This window comes from Amphiprion ocellaris, chromosome 6 (assembly GCF_022539595.1).
Source record: "Amphiprion ocellaris isolate individual 3 ecotype Okinawa chromosome 6, ASM2253959v1, whole genome shotgun sequence".
Classification (NCBI taxonomy): domain Eukaryota; kingdom Metazoa; phylum Chordata; class Actinopteri; family Pomacentridae; genus Amphiprion; species Amphiprion ocellaris.
Window position 1 is genome coordinate 730917 of NC_072771.1, and position 20109 is coordinate 751025.

Below are 20109 nucleotides of genomic sequence, written 5' to 3' on the forward strand. Positions count from 1 at the left end.
GAAATCAGAGAATAGATCTGAATAAATCACAAACGAGGATTTTAATCAGTTCTTAAAGACAAAAAAAAGAAAAAAACAGACAACAAAACTGACGTACAGAAAACAGAAAAAAAGCTGCAGAAAAATTTTCTCTTTTGCTGTGAAGAAAACAGGAAGTAGCTGCTTGTTCTTTGTTGGTTTAGTTTTCCTGTGGAGAGCTGGAGGGACGAGTATAAATAAGAGCAGGTGAGCAGCAGACTGGCAGACAGGTGAGCTACAGACAGGTGAAGATGTTGCTGCTGTTTCTTTTCTCCATAAGCTCGGCTTCGGCTGCGAAGGTCAGTTTAAATCTGGTTTAATTCTCTACTTGCATGTTTGACTCCTCTGGACACTGTACCTGCCGTCAGTCATGGAGGTGGCAGTATTTTTATTTTTATTATCCCTTATTAATCCCACGAGGGGAAATTCAGATTTTTGCATCTCTCCCCAATTGGGGGAGTCAGAGCAATGGGTCAGCCGCGGTACAGCGCCCCCTGGAGCAGGAAGGGGTTAAGGGCTTTGCTCAAGGGCCCAACAGTGGCTGCATCGGGGTTTGAACCTTTGACCTTCTGATCTGTAGTCCAGAGACTTAACCGTCGCGCCACCACTGCCCCACATTATATTATCAATTTAACTCATTCAAATCTGAGTCAGAAAGACAACAAATGTAGTGGAACGGCACCAGTTCTGGTGCCGTTCCACATTTGTCATCTTTCTGACTTGTTTCTTCAGGTTCTTGATGGGTCTAAGTCAGGACTTTGGGGAGACCAGTCTAGAACCTTCATTCTAGTCTGATGGAACCATTTCTTTACCATGTCTGATGTGTGTTTGGGCTCATTGTCTTGTTGAAACATCCAATTGTGTCCAAGATCAACCTTCTGCTGATGGTTTTAGGTTTTCCTGAAGAACGTGAAGGTGATTCTCCTTCTTCATCCTTCCATTTACTTTGTGTAAAGCTCCAGTTCCACAGAGCATGATACTGCCACCTCCATGCTTGGTAGTAGGTTTGGTGTTCTTGGGGTTAAAAAAAAATCCGTCCAAGACCATCTGAAACCAGTCCTAAAAAGCGTTAAACCAGGACCAAAATCAAACCTAAACTACTCCTAGAAAAGTCCAAGATATTGTAAAAGCAGTCCTAAACCAGTCCTCAAAAAGTCTAAAATCAGGACCAACATGGAACTGTTCAGAACCAGTGAGAATCCAGTCTGAAAGCAGTCCTAAAAAAGTCAAAAACCAGCACAAATTCGGAGCTCAAACGAGACCTAAACTACTGCCCCCATCACGCTGGAACAGGGTAAATCTGGACTCATCAGACCTCATGACCTTCTTCCATGGATCCAGAGTCCAATCTTTATGCTCCACATATAGCTTGTATGTAATCAAACACACACAGGTGCACACACAATAGGCCCCTGTTGGTCAGAAAAGCTCAGTGAACCACTCTTGGTAATGTAGATATGTGTGTGTGTGTGTGTGTGTGTGTGTGTGTGTGTGTGTGTGTGTGTGTGTGTGTGTGTGTGTGTGTGTGTGTGTGTGTGTGTGTGTGTGTGCGTGCGTGTGTTATTGTTGGTGTGTATCTTTTGTCTCCAGTGTGTTTTCCAGATTTGTTGTTCACTCAGTTGTTGTCGTTTATCATCACACACACACACACACACACACACACACACACACACACACACACACACACACACACACACACACACACACACACACATATTCATATTTTTGTCCAATTTTTAAAAGCATCACAGTTCACACATTTATTCATATGTGTTGACCTGTTGTGCGTCTGTTGTGTGTCTGTGTGCAGCTGGGCGTGGTGCAGACGGAGGCGGGGCAGGTAGAGGGGCGGAGCTACAACATGGGTCTGTTCAGGTCCGTCGATGTCTTTAAAGGTGTCCCCTTCGCTGACATCCCCGGAAAGTGGGAGAAACCAAAACCTCATCCTGGGTGGGACGGTGAGTCAACCTGTGACCTCACCTGGCTGCTCTGTGACATCACTGGTGGGCGTGGCTACAGGTGTTGCTTTGGAGGTCCTGAGGTTTGGTTTAGAATCGGACAAAAACAAGAGCAAACATCAGGAGGAATGATGACTGAAACTGTTTTGCTCTAAATGTTTGGAGAATAATTCATAATTAATATAAAAACAACAGCAGCGTCATGTAAATAAACATTTAAGGTTCAGAACGCGGAAAATCAATAAATATTTGGAGGAACAGTAAAAGTGATGCTAAACAGCCAACATAAATAAAGATATAAATGAAAACTATTCACACTCAGTGAAGGTGGAAAAATAACATTAATAGATGACACTTTGAGTAACTGAATATATGATCCTCTGAGTAACTTTTTAAATACTTAAATTAATCAAACTAATAAAATGTCATCAAAATATCAGAATTAGTTTCAGTAATCAAACTACAATGAAGTAAAAAAAAAAACTAAAAGGAACAGTGATTTTATAGACAACTCCTTAAATCCAGCAACTAACTAAAGTAATCAGATTAGCCAGTAATCGGGTTTAACAGAACATCTTTTCTAAAACTCTCCTGTTAATCTGATCTGTTGTTTCCAGGAGTCCTGAAGGCCACCAAGGCCAGAGAGCGCTGCCTGCAGGTGACGCTGCTGCAGACAAAAACCCAGGGCAGCGAGGATTGTCTCTACCTGAACATCTTCGTTCCACAGGGACGATCATGTACGTAACGCTCAGATAACACTCAGGTAACATACAGGAAACGTACAGGTAACACTCAGGTAACACTCAGGTAACATACAGGTAACACTCAAGTGAGACTCAGGTAACACACAGGGAACACTCAGGTAACATTCAGGTAACATACAGGTAACACTCAAGTGAGACTCAGGTAACATACGGGGAACACTCAGGTAACATTCAGGTAACACTCAGGTAACATTCAGGTAAAATACAGGTAACACTCAAGTGAGACTCAGGTAACATACAGGGAACACTCAGGTAACATTCAGGTAACACTCAGGTGACACTCAGGTAACATACAGGTAACACTCAAGTGAGACTCAGGTAACATACAGGGAACACTCAGGTAACATTCAGGCAACACTCAGGTAACATTCAGGTAACACTCAGGTAACATTCAGGTAACATACAGGTAACATTCAAGTGAGACTCAGGTAACATACAGGGAACACTCAGGTAACATACAGGTAACACTCAGGTAACATTCAGGTAAAATACAGGTAACACTCAAGTGAGACTCAGGTAACATACAGGGAACACTCAGGTAACATTCAGGTAACACTCAGGTAGCACTCAGGTAACACCCAAGTGAGACTCAGGTAACATACAGGGAACACTCAGCTAACATTCAGGCAACACTCAGGTAACATACAGGTAACACTCTAGTGAGACTCAGGTAACATACAGGGAACACTCAGGTAACATTCAGGTAACACTCAGGTAACATTCAGGTAACATACAGGTAACATTCAAGTGAGACTCAGGTAACATACAGGGAACACTCCGGTAACATACAGGTAACACTCAAGTAAGACTCAGGTAACATACAGGGAACACTCAGGTAACATTCAGGTAACACTCAGGTAACACTCAGGTAACATCCAAGTAACATACAGGTAACACTCAAGTGAGACTCAGGTAACATACAGGGAACACTCAGGTAACATTCAGGTAACACTCAGGTGTGTGCGTCTATAGTGTCGTCCAACCTGCCGGTGATGGTCTACCTGTTCGGAGGGGCCTTCCTGCTTGGGGCGTCCAATGATGTCGCGATTCTTGGAGACTCCCTGTACGACGGGAAGGAAATGGCCGACAGGGGCAAAGTCATCATCGTCACAGTAAACTACAGAGTCGGAACACTGGGATTCCTGAGCACCGGAGACGACCGACTGCCAGGTGACACAATGCTACACAACTACACAACTCTGTAACACAACTCTGTAAAACAATAACACAACTGCACAACTTGTAACACAACCTGAGCTGAGAGTTCACGCCACTGACTAAATTCAGTTAGTAGAAGCTAAGCTAGCATGTTAGCAGACTTCCCAGGATGCTTTGCTGGGTGTTTGTGGTTTAGGAGGACACAGTAGCAACTTACTGTTTGTCTTTATTAAGTTAACAGGCTAATAGAGGCTAACAGAGGCTAACAGGCTAAAAGAGGCTAACAGAGGCTAATCTAACAGAGGCTAACAAGCTAACAGAGGCTAACCTAACTGAGGCAAACAGGCTAAAAGAGGCTAACAGAGGCGAATCTAACAGAGGCTAACAGGCTAACAGAGGCTAACCTAACAGAAACTAACAGGCTAACAGAGATTAACCTGACAGAAGCTAACAGGCTAAAATAGGCTAACAGGCTCACAGAGGAGTCTAATTGTAAGAATCAGACATTAGCTGCTGACCTGAATAAACTGTGAGATCTTCTGAACTAAACAGTCTCAGAGTCTAAACGGAGTCGGTGGTTTGATAAATTCTTCTTGTTTCAGTCTTTAGAACAGCTAAACTGAAGCATCTTATCTGAGCGCTAAAATGAGTCGTTCTGTTCAAACAGACCAAAGTTCCAGCTCGTCGTGTTCTGAAGTTTCATATCAACTCTGATAGGACATTTTCCCAGAACCACGTTGGTGTTATCAGCAGCAGTGTTGGTTCAGCTGCTCAGAGTCCTGCAGGTCGTCTGAGGTGAAAACAGAAACGAAACGCTGGAACGTTAAAGTGAATTGAGTTAGTTAACAGACAGACATGATGGAAAAGTCCATTAAAAAGTGATAAATCTGGACCCACCTCTATGGACTTTTTAAAGACCTGGAATGTTCTAAGTGAGACTAAACTGAAAGACTAGAAGCAGGAAAGGAGAAAGTTCTAGAGTAGACCTACCGACAACTGGAGAAAGTTCTAGAGTAGATCTACTCTAGAGTAGGTCTACTCTAGAACTTTCTCCAGGAGACGTTCTCCTCTAAGGACTTCAAGGGTCTAGAACTCTGGAGATTTTCCCAGTATGAAGGTAGAACTCTGGTCATTGATAAAGTTACTGGAGAATGAAGAACCAGATGTTCTGAGGAGGTTTGGTTGTTTGTACATCTAAAGACGTTCTAATGTTCTTCATCGGTTTTTAAAGTGTTCAAACAGTCCAGAGACTCACCTGGTGCTTCTACCTGTCAGGTAACTACGGTCTGTGGGATCAACATGCTGCCATCTCGTGGGTTCGCAGGAACATCGAGGCTTTCGGAGGAAACCCCGACAACATCACCGTGTTTGGCCAATCAGCCGGCGCTGCCAGTGTCAGCTACCAGGTCAGAGAACATCCTGAAACCCTGAATCTACCAGGAAGAGTTTAAAGTGTGGAACGTTAACATTCTGGATGTTCTCCCTTCATATTTATCTCCATATAGCTTTAATCATCAGTAAATCTCAGCAGACTGATACATTTAAATCCACTGTGTATTTATTATTTTATTCATTCCAAACTTTCCGTGCGTCACTTTCTGCTGCTGGTTAAAAAACTGTAATCTTTCAGCCGCTGTGACGCCAAAAACTACCGTAAAACAACATCTCAAAGACAAACAGATATTTTAAGAAACTGTTTCTGTCCTTAGCTTTACAGCATGTGGATTCTGAGGCTTGTTTAATGTTTACTGAAGAATATTTGCATATAAGAACAATGAAATTAGCTGTACAGATAGTTACTAATCAGACTGGTCAGGTTTTATTCTATGATTTCACCTAAAAACTGCAGTTAAACTAGTATTTCACATTAATCTGACATTATTCCAGCTGGAAAGGCAGTTTTTATGTCAAACCTTACAGTAAAATTCCTGTATATTTCAGAGATTTCATTTTTATATTATTTCAAAAATTCTATTTATTTATTTAATATCATTTTGCCGGAAATGTAAATGTGTAGAAATCCAGTCAAATGGGATTTTGTTTTACAATGTGTTTGTCAGGTGTTGACTCACCTGTGTTTCCAGATGCGATCTCCTGTGTTTCCAGATGTGATCTCCTGTGTTTCCAGATGTGTTCTCCTGTGTTTCCAGATGTGTTCTCCTGTATTTCCAGATGTGTTCTCCTGTGTTTCCAGATGTGTTCTCCTGTATTTCCTGATGTGTTCTCCTGTATTTCCAGATGCTGTTACCTGTATTTCCAGATGTTGTCTCCTGTATTTCCAGATGTTGTCTCCTGTATTTCCTGATATGTTCTCCTGTATTTCCAGATGTTGTCTCCTGTATTTCCTGATGTGTTCTCCTGTATTTCCAGATGTTGTTACCTGCATTTCCAGATGTTGTCTCCTGTATTTCGAGATGTTGTCTCCTGTATTTCCTGATATGTTCTCCTGTATTTCCAGATGTTATCTCCTGTATTTCCTGGTGTTGTTATCTGCATTTCCAGATGTTGTGTCCTGTATTTCCAGATGTTGTCTCCTGTATTTCCAGATGTTGTTTCCTGTATTTCCTGATGTGTTCTCCTGTATTTCCAGATGTTGTCGCCTGGATTTCCTGATGTGTTCTCCTGTATTTCCAGATGTTGTCGCCTGTATTTCCTGATGTGTTCTCCCGTTTTTCCTGATGTGTTCTCCTGTATTTCCTGATGTTGTCTCCTGTATTTCCAGATGTTGTCTCCTGTATTTCCTGATATGTTTTCCTGTATTTCCTGATGTTGTCTCCTGTATTTCCAGATGTTATCTCCTGTATTTCCAGATGTTGTCTTCTGTATTTCCAGGTGTTGTTGCCTGTATTTCCTGATGTGTTCTCCTGTATTTCCAGATTTTGTCTCCTGTATTTCCTGATGTTGTCCCCTGTATTTCCTGATGTGTTCTCCTGTGTTTCCAGATGCTGTTACCTGTATTTCCAGATGTTTTCTCCTGTATTTCCAGATGTTGCTACCTGTATTTCCAGATGTTGTCTCCTGTATTTCCAGATGTGTTCTCCTGTGTTTCCAGATGTGTTCTCCTGTATTTCCTGATGTTTTCTCCTGTATTTCCAGATGCTGTTACCTGTATTTCCAGATGTTGTCTCCTGTATTTCCAAATGTTGTCTCCTGTATTTCCTGATGTTGTCTCCTGTATTTCCTGATATGTTCTCCTGTATTTCCAGATGTTGTCTCCTGTATTTCCTGATATGTTTTCCTGTATTTCCTGATGTTGTCTCCTGTATTTCCAGATGTTATCTCCTGTATTTCGAGATGTTGTCTCCTGTATTTCCTGATATGTTCTCCTGTATTTCCAGATGTTATCTCCTGTATTTCCCGGTGTTGTTATCTGCATTTCCAGATGTTGTGTCCTGTATTTCCAGATGTTGTCTCCTGTATTTCCAGATGTGTTCTCCTGTGTTTCCAGATGTGTTCTCCTGTATTTCCTGATGTGTTCTCCTGTGTTTCCAGATGTGTTCTCCTGTATTTCCTGATGTGTTCTCCTGTATTTCCAGATGCTGTTACCCGTATTTCCAGATGTTGTCTCCTGTATTTCCAGATGTTGTCTCCTGTATTTCCTGATGTTGTCTCCTGTATTTCCTGATATGTTCTCCTGTATTTCCAGATGTTGTTTCCTGTATTTCCTGATATGTTTTCCTGTATTTCCAGATGTTGTTTCCTGTATTTCCAGATGTTATCTCCTGTATGTCCAGATGTTGTCTCCTGCATTTCCAGATGTTGTCTCCTGTATTTCGAGATGTTGTCTCCTGTATTTCCTGATATGTTCTCCTGTATTTCCAGATGTTATCTCCTGTATTTCCCGGTGTTGTTATCTGCATTTCCAGATGTTGTCTCCTGTATTTCCAGATGTTGTCTCCTGCATTTCCTGATATGTTCTCCTGTATTTCCAGATGTTGTCTCCTACATTTCCTGATATGTTCTCCTGTATTTCCAGATGTTGTCTCCTGTATTTCCTGATGTTGTCTCCTGTATTTCCAGGTGTTGTTACCTCTATTTCCTGATGTGTTCTCCTGTATTTCCAGATGTGTTCTCCTGTATTTCCAGGTGTTGTTGCCTGTATTTCCTGATGTGTTCTCCTTTATTTCCAGATGTTGTCTCCATACTCTAAGGGTTTGTTCCGCAGGGCGATCTCTCAGTGTGGAGTTGCTCTCAGTCCATGGGCTCTCCAGAAGAACCCCATGGCTCTCACCAAGAAGGTACCCAGAGATCTTTATTAGGTCACATCTGTGCAGCAGGAGGAAACTTCAGCCCGACTCCTCCAGAAACAGAATAAATTAGAGAATGTGTGACCCGCAGATCGCTCGTAAAGTCGGCTGCTGGAGAAGCAACGAGGACGAGATGATCTCCTGCCTGAAGATGAGCGACCCGGTTGGTCTGACCATGGCGGGAAAAATCGACATCCTGCTGCTGCTGGGGAAAGGTGGGTTTATTTCCGTTTTACCTCCCTGTGGTTCCTTTAAAGTCCTGCAGCTCTGAGGAACCAGAACATCGTGAAGAAGATCTCAGAAACGTCTGTCTAACCTGAAAAAATCCATTTGATCGCAATAAAATATTGCAATTAAATGGATTTTTCAAGTTAGACGACACATGGAGTCATGAAATAGAAACGCAAAGAGAAAAAAATTCCAATTTCCTCAACAAAATGTAATAAAATCTGAACCATCACATCCAGCAGGGTTCCTCAGACGTTAAACTCTGAACTGATGTCTCCTCATCCTGGAGAAGTTCTTCTATCTCCATGTTTCTCCGTTTTATTTGTTTTTTCTCTTTCTGTCTCATGTTTTTTGTTCTGTCTCAGTTTTGTTCTTTTTTATGTCATATTTCTTGATTGTCTCGTTTTTTTTTGCTCTGAATCTATTTTGTGTTTTGTGTGTGGTTGATGTTCTTTCCAGTAATTGTCTGGCTATTGTATGTTTTTAATTGTGTTTTGTGTTTAATTTGTTGTTTTATATCTTGCTTCTGTCACTTTGTCTTGTTTTTTGCCCTTTTCTGTCATTTTTTGTCTTCATTTTTGCTGTTTGTCTTATTCATGTATTTTTTGGCTTATTTCTTGTCTTGTTTTTGTATTTTTTGGCTGATTTTTGTCTTTTTTTGTTTTATTTTTTGTCTTTTTTGTCATTTTGTCTCATTTTTGAAATGTCAATTTTTTGTCTGTAATATTTTTGTTCTTTTTGTAATCTTTTGTTGTATTATGTTTGTAGTTTTTTGTTTTATTTTTTGTCTTATTTTTGTCTTTTTTTGTTTTATTTTTTCTTATTTTTGTCATTTTGTCTCATTTTTGAAATGTCAATTTTTTGTCTTATTTTTTGTAATTTTCTGTCTTGTGTTCTCATTTTTGTCATTTTTTTGTAATTTTTGTCTTATTTTTGTTTAATTTTTGTCTTAATTTTAACATTTTTTGTTTTGTTTTTGATATTTTTATGTTTTATTTTTTGCCATGTTTTTGTCATTACGTGTCATATTCTCTCTTGTATTTATCATTTTGTGTTTCATTTTGGATATTTAATGCATCTTTGGGACAGTTTTATGTCTTTGTGTCTGTTTTTTGTAATTTTCCATTATATTTTTTTATTTTGTGTCTCTTTGTGGTGGTTTTGTCTCCACATACTGTTTCCTTCTTTGTCTCTCAGGTGAGTTTCCTTCTTTGTCTCTCAGGTGAGTTTCCTTCTTTGTCTCTCAGGTGTGGTCATGGATCTCCTGGAACTCGCTCCGGTGGTTGACGGTGATTTCATCCCCGATGATCCCAGTCGGCTGTTCCACAACGCCGGTCAGTTCGACTACATGGCCGGAGTCAACAGCATGGACGGACACATCTTCGCAGGAGTCGATGTTCCTTCCATCAACCAGAGAAACGCCACTAAAATGTGAGTGAACACAGGTGTGTTCAGATGCTTTGATGTCAGACTGTGATGGATCATAAACTTCAGCTGACGTCCTCTCAGATCCACCAAGAATCTGAACTGTGGACCCTCAGAAAGCTTCCTATCGATATGAGCTCCGTCTCTACGCAGACGACACTCCGCTCTACGCAGCCCAATATCCTGATGATGTCACTTCACAACTACATCTTTGATTGGCCCTTCAGGCAAAAGTTACATTTCACAAGTTCAGTTTTATGTGTTGTTGTCAGTAACAGGAAATCTGAAGCTGTAGCCAGCAATTAGCTTAGCTTAGCATAAAGACATTAAACCACGGCAGCCTGTACCCTGATCCAGATATTTAAAGTGTTTCCAGATGTACTAGCCCATTTCCAGATGTGCTAGCCTGTTTCCAGATGTGTTACCTTGTTTCCAGATGTGCTCGCCTGTTTCCAGATGTGCTAGCCTGTTTCCAGATATGCTAGCCTGATGTGCTAGCCTGTTTCCAGATGTGTTACCTTGTTTCCAGATGTGCTAGCCTGTTTCCAGATGTGCTAGCCTGATGTGCTAGCCTGTTTCCAGATGTGCTAGCCTGACGTACTAGCCTGTTTTTTTTTTTTTTTTTAAAGTTATTTTTTTGGCCTTTTATCAGCTTTATTGGATAGGTGCAGTGAGAGAGAGAGACAGGAAATGGGAGAAGAGTCGGGGAAGACATGCAGCAAAGGGCCACGAGCGGGAATCGAACCCGGGCCAGCTGCGTCGGGGACCAGCCCCTGTACATGGGTCGCCTGCTTAACGCGTTGAGCTATACGAGCGCCCCTGTACTAGCCTGTTTTAAGATGTGTTAGCCTGTTTCCAGATGTGCTAGCCTGTTTCCAGATGTGTTAACAGCAGGTGTGTGTGTGTCCTCAGTGAGCAGGTGAAGGGTTTTCTAACTCGTTTGACCAAAGAAAAAGGAACTGCTGCCGCGGACTCGGCCTTCGACGTTTACTCGGCTCACTGGGGTTCGTATCCAGATCCAGCTGTGGTGAAGAAGACGGTGGCCGACATCGAGACGGACTTCCTGTTCCTGGTTCCGACCCAGATCGCCCTACAGCTGCACGCCGACAACACCAGGTCTTCATCCTTCAGAGCAGATTTCAAAAAGTCTTTTGTTTTGGCTTCATAACTTCATTTTTACAGTATATGTAGAAGAAATCCAAATTTAGATCATGAAATAGAAACTATTATGTCAAAATTCTCAGTCATCTGGTCGTGGTGATCATAGGAGTTTCAGTAGGAACCAACTGGAGGTTCTGGAAGACGTTTCTTCTTCCAGAACCTCCCAGAGAAGCTGAAGCTACAGTTATGAAGCTAAAAGTTAAGTTCAGAGTCCAGAACTCACCTGTGGCTGTTTGTCCCTCAGCGGAGCCCGGACCTTCTCCTACCTGTTCAACATGAAGACCAGGATCCCCGGGTTCCCCAGCTGGGTGGAGGCCGAACATGCAGAGGACCTGCAGTACCTGTTCGGTAAACCCTTCTCCACCCCGCTGGTCTACTTCTCCCGCCACCGAGACCTGGCCGGCTACATGATGGCCTACTGGACCAACTTCGCCAGGACCGGGTAAACTCTCAGCATGCACTGCAGCACACAGGGGGACTTGCCTTAGACCAGTCCAACCAGTAAAGACTGATCTGGTCTGGACTGGTGTGGTCTGGTCTGGACACGGTCTGGATGGTCCATGGCTTTCTGCTCAGTTTGATCATAAAAATGCCTTTTATTTGTCCTTGGAGTGGTCTGAGCTGGTTTAAACTGGTTTAAATTGGTCTGAACTGGTTTAAACTGGTCTAAATCTTTCTCCTGTCCAGGAACCCTAACTCAGGGGAAAGCAGAGTTCCAGTTCCGTGGCCTGAATTCACCAAATACCACCGACCGTATCTGACCATCAACAGCAAGATGACCAAGTCCTCCGTCAGGTACTGGGTTCTACTGAGGTTCTACTGTGATCTACTGTGTTCCCATTCTGGTGGCTCTACCGTTGTTCTATAGTGTTCCACTGTGGTTCTATTGTGATTCTACTGTGTTCTGCTGCACTCTGCTGTGATTAAGATAAGACAGTCCTTTATTACTCCCCAGGTCAGGGGAAATTTCCAGTGTTAGAGCAGCAAAAATCTTTCAGAGCAGCACTAACTACAGTTTACTACAGTAAAGATAATAATTATAATAACAATAATATATACAAGAATGAAGAATGAAAATGGAATAAATTCCTTCATGTTCTACTGTGTTGTTGTGCTGTTATCTTCAGTGTTCTACTGCCCTCTGCTGTATTCTACTACACATTACTGTGTTCTGTTGTCCTGCTATAGTGTTCTACTGCACTCTACTGTCACTCTGCTGCAGTGTTCTGTTCTAGTTTGTTCTACTGGACTCTATTTTCTGGTTCTATTTGTTCTGACTTCGTCATTCTTCACAATTCTATTGTGTTCTGTTGTTTTCTGCTGGGTTTTATTGTGTTCTACTGGGTTTCTCTCCACCTGAGCTTCTTCTTTATTCTATTTGATGGATTAGATAAAACCGAGAATGGACATACTGACGTTCTAAGTAGAACCTCCTGACTGTGGTTTGTTTGTGCAGCTACGACCTGAGATCAGACTACGTCAACTACTGGACTCAGACCTACAGCCGCCTGCCAGCAGCAAGAACCCATGAACCCTGAGAACCCAGGAACCCTGAGAACCCAGGAACCCTGATAATGCTGACTTAATTAAACTGAGAAACAGCTGAAATTTGAAAAATGCTGATTATTTAGCAGAGAGAAAAGAACTTTAATGAAAAAATACAGATTTAAAGAAAGACAGGAAGCAGTAAAACTGACAGTACTCTGTGTACTCTGTATTATGTGCCCTGTGTACTGTTTGTACCGTGTGTACTGTTGTGTAATTAAAGAAGCTAGAATCTGCTCTCTGGATCTTTTATTTTTTTCTACAGATCAGTGACATCATCACCTTGTGACCAAAGTCATAATCTAATCTAATCTAATCTAATCTAATGTCACCTTTAGATCCTTTTCTGGATGAAACACAGACACAGTTTACATGACAGCAGTAAAAATACACAAGGTCAGAGCGCCACCTGCTGGCTGTCTGACTATTATGGGCTGTACAGGACCAGGTTCAGTGGAGACATTCTATTGACTGGATGAATGTTTGATCAATAATAAACTGATCTGTTTGATCAATATTAGAGGAAACTTTGCTGCACACAATCCAACAAAAGCAGCTGATAAATCAAATAAAAGCAGAAAAAAAGACTAAGCTGAGGGAAATAAAGAATCCTAATGTTTGTCCTGAACTTTTAAGCGGGTTGTGAAGCTGTTTGTTTATCAGATGACAGAATAATGAATAAAAACTGATGAAGGAATAATTAAAGATTCATTTCATTCTTTAGTTTTCATTGATTTCACTCATTATTTATTCACATCAGTGATATAAAGTGTAGAATAACCATCAAATCACAACAACAGTCTTAGTTAAATACTATTAGTTACTGATTTTAATCCAGTATTTACATTTCAAGTCTGAACAGACAGAAGAATAAAAAGTTTAGCACGCTGTAAAAACAGAGTATTTCATTAAAACATCACAGTGTAGGATGTTGAGAAAAAGACTTTAAAAAGTTCTTCAGTCATTTAATAAACACTCATCTGATATTTTTGTTGTTCTAGTTTCCAGGCTCCACTCTGGTTTCTGTCATTGTGATTTTCACATGTTTAACTAGTTACAGAATAAGCTCTTGGCAGGAAGTCAGTGATTCTGCAGAATAAGTTAATAAATAATAAAGAGAAGTGTCCATAAACATTTCTCTAGAAAACCATCCATCACTCCTTATCACCAGCATCTAATCATCATGACAAACAGACGGAGGTTATTTTCCACCTGAACAACCTGATCTTAGACTCAGTATCGCTGCATTAACCAACATGAACCCTCACAGTCTGAACAGTGGATTTACAATCATTGTGGTTCAAATGTGTAAATTGTGTGACTCACACATGGGAACCAGAATAATTCTATATGTAGAGGAATGTATGAATGGAGCCTCATCCGGCCGCAGCACATATGTAGAAACTACACATTAGGATTACAGTTACACTCGTTTATCAGGGGCTCCACCCAACATGAAACTCACAAATGGATTTCTAATATTCCACATTAATTATTGATAAATGATCAGATCTACTGGCATTGATCAGTGTCATTATCAGAAGCTGTGAACTCTGATTTCATTGACCAACAATAATTAGACACATTTAATAACTACTGCTACAAACAAGCAGCCAATAAATGAATGCAGGTAAACTACTAATTATTAAATGTGATCATCACTGGAAGCAGTTGGTGAAGCAGTGAGCAGTTTAAAGCTACTTTGGAAGCCAGTTGTAATTCCTAAATTCAGCCTCCTGCTGATGACTAATAGTTCATCTGTCGTCAACTGCTCCCGGCAGGAGTTCAATAAAACCAGTGACGGACAGTAAATTCTGCAGAAGAAGGAAATAAATCAGAAGGGAGGATCAGGTTGAGTAATATGTGAAAGTTTTCACAAACATTCCTGTAGAAAACCTGCCACACCTGATTCTGGGATGAGCACACCAGCATCTAAACATCAGGAACTCAGACAGAGGATATTTGACACTTTGTCCATGGTGGATTTACAATCATTCAGACACTAAAGTTCTGTGAAGAAAAACGATTTCTTATTGATGAAAACCTCATCAACCAACAATAAACCACATCAACAGGGACATCATAGTATATTCATTCATAATATGCCACAGTCCAATATGTGGTGAAAAAGTCTTTAAAGACACCAAACTGTAGAACGTCATAACAAATGTCCTGGAGCAGAATGTCATGAAAACACCAATAAAACATCCCAGTATAGAAGATCATCAACAAAACACCAAAATATCTGAATGAGCTGTTTGATCAGTTTACAGTTCTATGATTTCATTGATCAGATGCTTTTATCCAAAGCGACAAACATCTGAGTCGATCCAACACCAGCAAGGTTTGGTTGTTTAAAGGTTAGATTTGGTTTGTCTGGTTACTGGAGATGTTTGGTTACTTGATCAGAATATCTGTATTCACCAGTAGTTTATTTAACCTCATCTCTGTTTGTTCTCATTGGTTTCTTGTTGGTTGTATGTGTGTTGTCGGTGCAACGTAGTGCTGTGGACCCCTCACAGTGGACCAGAGTATCTGGAGACCTCAGAAGGTCTCTGCTGTTGGTAGAGTTCTGTCTCAAAGCAGGTTAATGAAAGCTGACGGGAAGGTTAAAGTGATGCAGGAGAAGAAGAACAAGAAACAGGGATGATGCAGCCTTCAGAGGACGTCAAGAAATGTCCATTCAAGAACTGTGGAGAACCTGGCAGGACTGAGGCTGGAGTCAGAACATCCAGAACCACCAGACGTCTTATATATGAAATGTGAAGTAATGACATGTGAAATTACTGTATTCACTCATGAATCCTGTCATTTTATTTGCTGCAGGAAGACAAAATGTCCCAGTACATCACTGACCTCCAAGTGTCTCTGGATGAGACTGAGGAGAATCAACTCCGTGCTCAAGGCTTCATCAAGTCTGATGTAGATCTGAACAAAGGAGCTGGAGGAAAACACACCTACCTCTGGTACAAGACAGGTAGCTGTGGAGCCATCACCAGGATCCAGTTTTCCTTCACCGATGCTATGAGTGAGGGCCTGAGCAGGGCAGGGTACCACAAGATCCCCAAAAACCTCAATGCTGGAGCAGGAGGACACTGCATCTATCTGTGGTTCTTCAAGGGTTCTTCAGAGTACCATGTTCCCATCATGAACCTGGACGTCTCTACTAATGATGAAGCCCAGAAGTTTAAGTTCGGCTGGGAGCGACTGGCTTGTGATCTGAACCGGAAGGCTGGAGGACATCAGATCTTCCTGTGGGTGAAGAGAGAGAATCCAACCTACATCTGTGACCTTGCTGCCACCTCCGACTTCCAGGGAGACGATGACTACTTCAACAACGGCTACATCCGAGTGGACGAAGACACCAACAGAGGAGCAGGAGGGGCCTACGTCTTCATCTGGTACCGTGAGACCACGAAGAGTGAGGGGGCCATCAAAGACCTGCAGGTCTCCACCAATGACGCTGAGTATCAGGGCTTCCAGAACCAGGCGTACAAACCAGTGAACATGGATCTGAACAAGGGGACCGGAGGAAACCCAGTGTTCCTGTGGTACAAGAAAGACGACTGCAGCAGCAGCCCCATCAAGGACGTCACTCTGGTGGTCACCAAAGAAGCTGTGCGTCCATTTAAAGCTGTTGGTGTCGAGGCCATCGACAAAAACCTCAACGCAGGAAACTGCTGTGCACCTGAGCTGTTCCTGTGTTACTACTACTGATGTCACCATGGCGACAGAGCTGAGCATGCTCACTGAGCGGAAACAAAAGAATCCAAAATATTTCTGTTGAATCTCTTTAAGTTTTCTCCTGTGATGAAACCATGAAATGTGTTAAATCACTGTGATCTCAGAAGTTTTATTCCTCAAACATGTAGAATCAGTCAACCTGTGTGTTCTTCATTGATTCTGTTTCTCTTCAGTCTGACTTTCTCTGATTCAATAAAGTCTCATCTGCATCTCAAATATCTTCGTCTGCTCATTCAAGCTGTTGAATGAGATCAGATGAACCTCATCAAACTGTATCCAGCTTTAGTCTGTTCTGGGCCCAAATATCCCCCGAGGTAGAACCTAGTCTGGGCTGGTTGATGCCTCCCGCTCCACTTCATACCCCCTTGTGTTTTTCACACATAAACCTGTATTTAAAGGTACACAATTTAATAACAACATGAGTTTAAAAACAACAACAAGCTACTGCAACATGACAGACTAACATCAAATTAAAAATAAAATAGTTTTCAGATTTCCCAACCTGGGCAACACTTTTTGTCACCAATAATACTTCTGAACTATTTTGTCTATTTAATACCAGAAACCTTGCAGAGAATGACCATATAAATCTCCTACAGACTGAAAATGATGTCTTCACATGTCTTTAGTCAAGAATTGCAACGATTATTGGATTATTATGAAATCAATACTAACCATTGATCAGTTTGACTATGTTTTTTTTTTTTAAAAATTCTGTGGATATTTTCTGGTTTCCTTCCTCTGTGACAGTAAACTGAATATCTTTGGACAAAACAAAACATTTAAAGAAACACTGATCTACATTTTGTTTTTACCATTTTCTCACATTTAGAGACCAAACACCTGATCGATTCATGTGAGGTAAAACGAGAGAGAACACGATGTTATGGTCAATGATCTGCACACAGGTAGAACCGTTGTACCTGAAAGAACTTCACATTGTTTCTCATTCACACACCGATGGAGACAGAACTTCCAAATTGGGTTCAGCGTCTTGCCCAAGGACACTTCAGCATGGAACCAACAACCTTAGGACCAGGACAACCCGCTCCACCACCTCAACCACAGCCGTCCATTTGAACTGAATATTAGGAGGTAATGTTCTGCTCTGAGGTGAAGGGATGAGCAGACCACACCAAAGAGCAGCTGCTAACATGGTGGGAGGCTCATTTGGAATTCTGGGTAAACTCACTTTGTAATGAAATAGAATTTAGGAAGCTGCAGCGAGTTCTGAGTGACTGAAAATTATTTATGTGCACTTTGTGTTGATGCAACAATGATTGTGATGATTGATGGACGGTGGTCCGGTCGACTTGTTGATGTGGGTCAGAACAGAGTGGAACCTCCTTGCCGGTCTAAAAGAACTCAAAAGAGTTCAAAGAGAAAGCGCATGATGCTCAGAAATAACTCAAGTGGAAGTCAAGAACAACTCACAGTGGTGCCTTCAGGTTTGGTCTTTTAAAGGGAATTCTGCACATCATTAACTCAGGAGGGGTTTGGAACTGACTTATAAAAACAGAGTCCAGTAGAAAAGAATGTTTGTCTTCCAGTTGTCCAGTGATATTGGTTTGGTGTGAACTCTGTGCTTCAGGACAAGTCAGCTGCCAGGAGGAAGTGGGGTTTTCTGGATGTGGCTGATCAAGGATCTGAGCTCCACTTCCTGCAGGGTCAAGCTGGTCGTGGTCGTTCTGGTGGTGATTCTGGTGGTGGTTCTGGTGATGGTTCTGGTAGTGGTTCTGGTGATGGTCCTGGTGGTGGTTCTGGGGGTGGTCCTGGTGGTGGTTCTGGTGGTGATTCTGGTGGTGGTTCTGGTGATGGTCCTGGTGATGGTCCTGGTGGTGGTCCTGGTGGTGGTTCTGGTGGTGATTCTGGTGGTGGTTCTGGTGATGGTCCTGGTGGTGGTTCTGGGGGTGGTTCTGGTGATGGTCCTGGTGGTGGTTCTGGTGGTGGTTCTGGTGGTGGTTCTGAGGGTGGTCCTGGTGGTGGTTCTGGTGGTGATTCTGGTGGTGGTTCTGGTGATGGTCCTGGTGGTGGTTCTGGTGGTGATTCTGGTAGTGGTTCTGGTGATGGTCCTGGTGGTGGTTCTGGTGGCCGTTTGGTCCTTTGTTGTCCTGCTGGTCATCAGGATGTGAGCAAGTCACTGAGCTTAAATACAACAATACAACATCTTGACTGACCTGGACAATGTTCTTCTGTTGGTCTTCCACATCTAGTCAGATGTTCTTTGATGTTTTCCTCTGTTGTCCTTACTTGGCGTTTAATTTTTAATACACAAAAATCCCTATTTGCAGCTATACCATGGAAAAAGAAGTTCTGATTTTAATGGATTTTGATTTTTAAAAATAACCAGAAACACTGGACCTCTGTTGGTCAATGTAGCTTAATGGACCACTCTTGGTAATGTGGACATGAATGTGTGTTATTGTTGGTGTATGTGAGTTCTGTATCTGATCCGGGGTCTCCTCCCAGACGGACGTGTTCCAAAAACCTGGAGGGATTATAGATCTCATCTGACCTGGGAACACCTCAGGATCCCCCAGGAAGAGCTGGAAAATGTTGCTGGGAGGAAGAGTGTCTAGAATGACCTGTTTCATCTGCTGCCTCCAAGACTCGACCCCTGGATCAATGCATGGATGGATGGATGATGGATGGACGGATGGATGAATGGATGGATGATGGATGTATGATGGATAGATGGATGAATGGATGATATGGATGGATGATGGATGGATGATGGATGGATGGATGAATGGATGAATGGATGATGGATGGATGGTAGGGTAATGGTAGGAAATGACATCATGTGGAGCAGGTCATGTGATCTGGAATTAACACACTTCCTTGAGAGGTGTTTTGTAATGGGGAACTTAGTGGAAAGTGATTTAATTTATTTTCCACATAAAATTTGATATATTGCCAAAAAAGAAATATGTGTCATGATTATCTCAACTTAATAAAAGAACACAATCCAAACTATTTCTGAATCAGCTCATTTTATCATTGTTTAGCTAATTAGAAAGTGGTTGTTATTAAATTCAGACAGTTATTTAGTTGACATTTTAGTGATATCCAGTCATTTTTTTTTATTAATAAGTGATTGTTTGCATAATAAATAACTATGGAATTTGTAAAGATGTGTTTCGCCCTCCATCTGATGCTGAATAGCGGCAGGCTCTCTCTCTTTTCCCTCTCTCCCTGTAGGTGGGCCTGTACCTGGTGTGTGGCGCCATGAGACAGGTGCTGTCTATTGATAATCCTGGACTGATTACTGCCAGGTGGGGATGATCTGCGGCAACTACTCTTCCTCCACATAAAAGCCAGATGCAGCCACCAGTCTTTGCTGGACTGTTAAACAGTCAAGTTAGTGCTGGCTCTTGTTACATCTGGCTCCTGGGAAAACTATTGTTCTAATGGTGTTTTTGTCTCACAGTTCTGGATCCCTGCCTGGTCTGCAAGAGCCTGCCTTTGGAAGTCTTCCGTCTGTCTCGTTCATCGTCTGGACCACCCGAAGGACCCACACCATGCTTCCTCCAGCCACAGCATCTGTCTTGTCTCCTCCATCACGCCAGCCACACTCCACCTCGGCCCACCTCTCCTTCCCTTATACTACCAGAACTCTCTACCAGTTCAGTTCCCCATTCTGTCACCTAGCGTTGACTTTAGTGTCGTGAACTTTCCTTGTCGTTCTGTTTCGATGTATCAGCGTACTGATTTGTAGTATTGTTGTTAGCTTCTGCTGCCGCAGCCGGCACGTTGTCTAGTTTCGGTTTCATATCAGAGTATTGTCCACCATTCTGGTGTTTAGTCTCCTGTTTGCTCCCCTGTCCTGGTCATACTAGGTACAAGTTAGCCTGCCTAGTT

The 20109-nt window shown here is 42.0% G+C and overlaps 1 protein-coding gene across 1 annotated transcript; it reads left to right on the forward strand.

The window, feature by feature from the left end:
- Positions 1-188: 188 nt before the first annotated feature.
- On the forward strand, positions 189-12740 carry LOC111582678 (bile salt-activated lipase-like). The gene is made up of 12 exons (XM_023291493.3): positions 189-317; positions 1829-1976; positions 2594-2713; positions 3713-3910; positions 5174-5304; positions 8029-8136; positions 8237-8360; positions 9621-9804; positions 10711-10914; positions 11204-11401; positions 11647-11754; positions 12416-12740. Exons 1-12 carry the CDS (start codon positions 270-272, stop codon positions 12495-12497), a joined length of 1653 nt encoding a protein of 550 aa, XP_023147261.1. The 5' UTR covers positions 189-269; the 3' UTR covers positions 12498-12740.
- Positions 12741-20109: the final 7369 nt, after the last annotated feature.

Coding starts and splice junctions, on each gene's coding strand:
- LOC111582678 (XM_023291493.3), top strand. CDS start 270: ATGTTGCTGCTGTTTCTTTTCTCCATAAGCTCGGCTTCGGCTGCGAAG. Junction 3,911..5,173: donor CGGAGACGACCGACTGCCAG/GTGACACAATGC, acceptor TCTACCTGTCAG/GTAACTACGGTCTGTGGGAT. Junction 5,305..8,028: donor CTGCCAGTGTCAGCTACCAG/GTCAGAGAACAT, acceptor CTTTATTTCCAG/ATGTTGTCTCCATACTCTAA.